Source organism: Sardina pilchardus, chromosome 18 (genome assembly GCF_963854185.1).
Source record: "Sardina pilchardus chromosome 18, fSarPil1.1, whole genome shotgun sequence".
NCBI lineage: Eukaryota > Metazoa > Chordata > Actinopteri > Clupeiformes > Clupeidae > Sardina > Sardina pilchardus.
Genome location: NC_085011.1, coordinates 5,688,536 through 5,694,195, shown reverse-complemented (window position 1 = coordinate 5,694,195; position 5,660 = coordinate 5,688,536). Strand labels below are relative to the sequence as shown.

Below are 5,660 nucleotides of genomic sequence, written 5' to 3'. Positions count from 1 at the left end.
GGTGCACAAACTGTAGTTTATTGGTGGCATATGACATAGCCATGACTGAGACTGCAATTTCGTCATTTTGCAAGCCTATCTGGGTGAAAATCAGTAAAGGAGTAGCCAGTTGTATTGAACATCTAAATGCCTTTTTCTTAACCCAACTAACGACCCAAATATTTACCAGTGCGCAAGTGTACTTAAAACCTATTTCAATAACAACAGGGTGTTTAGTAGGCTAGTTAAACCTTTGCAGCCGGCCACTGACGGGGCAATCCAAGCAATGATAGGGGGCGGGATTCCGAAGTGTGTCGTCCCATGCAGGTATGTTGGCACTTCACAAGCTCGTCCCATCATCACACGACCAACAACTCACTGGTCAGCAGCTGCAGTGAATTGTCTATCGCGTCTCAGCAACAGCTGAAAGACTTTGGTGACCCGAGGAGGACTGAAGACCGAAGACCTAGCCGCAAATTCATACGGATAGTTGTCTGTTTTTTGGATATGTCCTGATTGTGTTCTAAAATGCTGAGCAAAAAGGCACCAGGGTCCGGGATGTTAACTGTAGCCGCAGGCATAGACCGAGGACGCGTCGGAGAGCGGCTACATGCGGCTCTAGCCGGGCTTCAAGAATTGCATTTTCTCAAGGAGAAACAAGCCGACATGGTTCACTGGGCGCTTCGCATGGATCGAGAGGAATCGACGGGTCCTTGTCAGTCGAACACGAATCCGAACCCAGTTTATGCTGAAGAACAACGATTAGAAGCGACGTTGACAGCGCTTAAACAACAACTGGTGAGATAGCCTATGTCTTTCAACATCATAAGTCTTAGGCTACATATGTATGTTTTTCTTTTTCTTTTAGTCTACTTGACTATTATGGTTTAGTCTGTTTTGTTATATTTTGTTATGCATATTTACAACACTTCGAAGTTGAGCGTGTGTTGCAAGCGTTTGATGATCAAAACATTCATAGAATGTGTGCTTTTTATGTTGCAATTTATAGGCGTTTTTACAGATAGGCTAGTTATTGGACTTGTTTTGTCTGTGGTGATTCATTATTGTTTATTCATCCGTTGTGTAGCGTTTTAGTGGTAGGCTATGTGGTGCAACTTGTTTGTTATCAGCGCAGCAGGGGGTAAGGATGGGTCACAAACCGGGGCTTATTTCAAGCAGCTGGGGGTTCGAAGGGGGGGTGCTCCGTGAAGTGAACATTAACCCAGTGGAATGAGAATGGAAACAGTGAAGTGACCAGAGCAACGACACAAGTTTGACCCCATAGCAGCCTGGCCCTCTGAGTGCAGCCGCAGCAGACACATCCTACAGGTTGAAGAGGTGGATTATCACCTTTACGTCAGGATAGCCTACGGCTGCCTTGAAAACAAGAATGGTTAAATCACAGTGTAGGCAAGTTTAGAGATTTGTATGGACAAGTCAGTAGGCTAGAGCTGTCAATAAGATTTGACCGCATGTGAATACGTGTTAAGACTACTATTATACCATGTGACAACTTTTTGTCTTGTTTTATTAACAGAAGCTGAGCATAGCCTACACCATTAAAATATGTTGCAAAGTCTCCTATTCACAGAAATGTTAAACTGTGGACATTGCATAAATTCTGTTACTTGTGCCTGAAGTAGTGCATATTCTCTGTGTTTCAATTCTTACCCTACAGAAAGACTTGCGCTGTGGGGGAGATGTTGGTTATCCACAAATCACATCCCCAACTAGTCCTTAGCTTAGCTGGGTTAATGATCAACTACTGCCCTTATTGTTCCCAGCCTATCGTATAACTAACAGACATTATATCAACCACTATGGTGTTGGCTGAGAGCACGACTATCTCCTTATCTGCAGAAACTTTACACTTCGAGTTAGAAAGGTGTAATTAAACAACCACTTTATTACGACAGGGTCCTCGGTGTAGTGGTACACTGAAGGACATAATTGTTATTCAAAAAAACAAATATAGTTGGGGGTTTTTTACATGAAAATATATTTCTTTGCTTGTTTTTGTTGTTTAATGTGTGGTATTTGTGTGGCAGGTGATGTAATGAATTATGTATGTGCGTGTAGCACTGTATGTGCTAACCATCTGTGGCTGCATAGTAAGCTCACTGGACATGCTCTCCCCCTGTGTGTTACAGACACGACTGCGGAGGCAGGATGTGGGTCTGAAGACTCACCTGCAACAGCTGGACCAGCAGATCAGTGAGCTGAAACTGGACGTCTGCAAAGCCTCCACGGAGCACCTTGAGAGCGACAGTCGTCCCAGCTCAGGTTAGCTACTTCACTTTCTTTTTTAGAAGGGTCAGTTACGCTCACCTGTCGTTCCCCTTTGGAAGTGCCTTGCTATCCTCCAATTAGATCTTAGTGAAATGAAAGAAATTGATTAATGAAAGTAAAACAAATCGTGCTAGAGTCGTGGGCAATAGACATTGTGTAAAGGGACTAGAGTAAGCACAAGTTAACATGTCAAGGAGAAAAGAATCCCTGTGAACACTCCATTTCTTTCCCAACAGGCTTTTATGAGCTCAGTGATGGAGGCTCAGGGTCTCTCTCCAACTCCTGCACATCTGTGTACAGTGCTTGTCTGTCGTCGTCCTCGCAGTCCAACCTCCAGGCCTTCTACACTCCTAACCCTGCCGTGAATGAGGCGTCTCGTCGCCGGTCAGCTGACGAGCCCATGGCCCATCCTGACCCACCAAGAGGCACAGGCATCCGCCTGGGCAGCAGTCGGCTTCGTACGGGCATGCCCGGCTCCGAGCGCGGCAGGCAAAGACCTGTGTCCACAGGTGATTAGCAGCCTTTCTCTCTCTATCTCTAATCTCTAATGGCCTCACTTAACCTGTTAACGGTTTGGGAAAGACCTTCAATTACTGACATTGTGTTAATGCATTGGGAAAGACATTAAGTAAATGTGTTGTCTTTTGGAATTAAACAAACATTCTTTTGTCTCGCTCAGGTGACCTTGAGAGGATGATGACTCCAGGAGTGGGATACGGCAAATCTGCCGACGTCAGGACCTCACCTCTGTCCAGCAATCTGCGCAACGTGAACGCGGACGTCAGATACCAGAGCAGCTTGGTCTCCCGCGGCGGCACAGAGGTCTACCGCTACCCGAGTCCGCTACACGCGGTTGCCCTCCAAAGCCCCATCTTCTATCTCAGCGCCAATCCGCCCGCCTCGCTGCCAACGGAAAACCACGAGCCACAGGAAGGCGCGGCGGCTTTCAGCTCGGCCGACCCTGAGGTCGTCGGTGCAAAGCCTGAGACGGCACAAGTCAGACCAGTTGGCTACATCAACAAGATCCTTCAGCGTAGCACAAGTAAACTCAACATTCTGAATGAGAACGCACCTGTCATGGAGCCATTGTCCAGCGGCACCCCGCACTCTCTAGTGGCCAGTGCCCAGGATATGGAGAGGGGCCAACTTGGCAAGATGCACACTCCCATTTTCTTTCAAGAGAGCACCATGCTGTCAAATAACTACCTTGGTGGAAATGAGAACCCAAAGATGTATTATCATCACAGTCAAGGGAATTGTGTAACTTCTAGTGCAGGCGTAAATAGCAACAAAAAAGAACCAGCAGAGATTTCCCACTCTAACCACACAAGCACCTCAAGGGAATTAAAATCAAGCAAGACGGTTTCAAATGTAGAAGTTGTTGGATCTTTAACTAGAGATGGCCCCAATGGGAACCCCTGTGAACGTAACGGCCAAGAGACAAGGAAGCGCTCGAGTTCTAAGCCACCAGAGAGGAGACCCAAGGTTGCCACAGCCTCTGAAGACACCCGTGCGGTTCCCTCTGAGTTTGTGCACGCTCAGTTTGTCCCAGCTGGGACTCAGCATGTCAAGATCCAGCAGGCAGACAAAAAGACAAAGGCAGTGCGCTTGCGAAAACGGAGTTGTGACAAGCCGAGAGGGTCTAAGCACCTCCAGAAGCATTCCTCCAGGGAGCGCGAGAGGGAGGCGTCCGCCAAACTACGCGTGGAGAGGAACTCCAAGTCATCCGCCGTAGAAAAGGGGCTCGCAATGCGCTCAGCGTCCGAGTTCAGCATCCCTAGACACCCGTGTCTTTGTTGCTCGAGTTGTTCGTCTCTGGCTTCAACCAACCAGGCCATGAAATGTGGCAAAGCCTGCCGCCCCTACCAGCCCAGCTTGGAGCACCTCGGCCACGACCAAGGAGGAGGAAGACGCAGGCCGTGTCCTCAGAAGTACCTGTCCGCCTCAGAGGCCCGCTTGTCCCAGCCCACCTCCCATAGCCACAGGCCCCGAGAGGTTCTGATCCACAGCCCTGGCCGAAGGTCAGGGGTGAGACCGCAGTCTGGACACTGGGGTGGTGTTGCTTCTGCTGCTGCTGCTGCTGCTGCTGCTTCTACACACCGTCCGTCCCTCAGGCCCTCGGTCTCCGTCGCTTCCTACTTCAATCAGATGGACGCTAGATACCCTCCTGCCCCCCGCAGAGGCCCCAGCGGCGGCCGCTACCCTCCGAGGTGCGAGTCGGAGGTGTCGGAGTACTCGGCGGAGTGCGCGTCCCTGTTCCACTCCACCATCGCCGAGAGCAGCGAGGGCGAGGTCAGCGACTACACCACCAACCGCTTCGGAGACAGCGAGTCCAGCCAGGGGAGCCAGTCGAACTCCGAGTCGGACAGTAGCCTCTCCCTGGACGAGGACGAGCTGGAGGAAGAGGAGGGGGAGGGGGAGGAAGGCGGACTGGTGTGGGCAGAAGCAGCACTTGGGCCTACAGCCGCTGGGCTTCCCCTACCCCAGGCTGAGCCTTCGGCCTGCCGCATCAAAGCCTCTCGTGCCCTGAAGAAGAAAATCCGAAGGTTCCAACCTGCCTCCCTTAAGGTTATGACTCTTGTGTAACAACTCCACTGAGATGTGTGTGATAGTAGAAGCTTTTTCCTGTTTCATCAATGTCGAAGTAAATGCAAATGTAAAAAAAATCTTTAACAAAATGTAAAACTATTATAATTGTATCCTCTTGGGGGGGACTCGGTGAGTAGTATTGTCAAAGACTCTTACTGTGCTTTGTAAAATCATGTCTTTGTAAATGCTGCTTTGAATTACATGAACACTGCTTTGTGATACGTGAATTAGCATCAGAATCCATTTCAAAATAAAACATTATTTAACATACATTTTCAAGTGGTTGTTTATAGGTTGCTCTAGATGAATATCTATGTGTTTCAAATGTCAACGGGACCATAACATCTCAATGTCAGTGTAAAATGAGAGTAAAATGCACATTTAATGTGTTTTACAGTGACCAAAGTGAGACTTTAACAGTATTTATGACCAGTTTATCTACGTGAACATCACCTTTGTAAAGATGAGCAACTGATGAGGTTTCAAAATTCCATTCCACGACAAACCCTTATCTGTTGATAAGATAAGTCTCAGGCAGAACACACACTCTCGCGTGTGCAGACACACACACACACACACACACACACACACACACACACACACACACACACATACACACACAGAGAGAATGGATAAGTCCGACAACAAAGAGCACTAGACTTAAAAACAATGACCACTTATCTGCCTAGATACCATGGCATGGACATTTAACCTTTCAGCAGAGGTTTTGGACATTCTAACAAAAGATTCCGTTCCGCAACAATTTAAGGTTCTAAAATTCCACGTTGAACCAGTGAAGCCAG

The 5,660-nt window shown here is 48.2% G+C and overlaps 1 protein-coding gene across 1 annotated transcript; it reads left to right on the top strand.

The window, feature by feature from the left end:
* Positions 1 to 348: 348 nt before the first annotated feature.
* Positions 349 to 5,113, top strand: dact2 (dishevelled-binding antagonist of beta-catenin 2). Its single transcript, XM_062520168.1, has 4 exons — positions 349 to 777; positions 2,130 to 2,262; positions 2,505 to 2,777; positions 2,948 to 5,113. The coding sequence occupies exons 1-4, from the start codon at positions 508 to 510 to the stop codon at positions 4,852 to 4,854; spliced, it is 2,583 nt and encodes an 860-aa protein (XP_062376152.1). The 5' UTR covers positions 349 to 507; the 3' UTR covers positions 4,855 to 5,113.
* Positions 5,114 to 5,660: the final 547 nt, after the last annotated feature.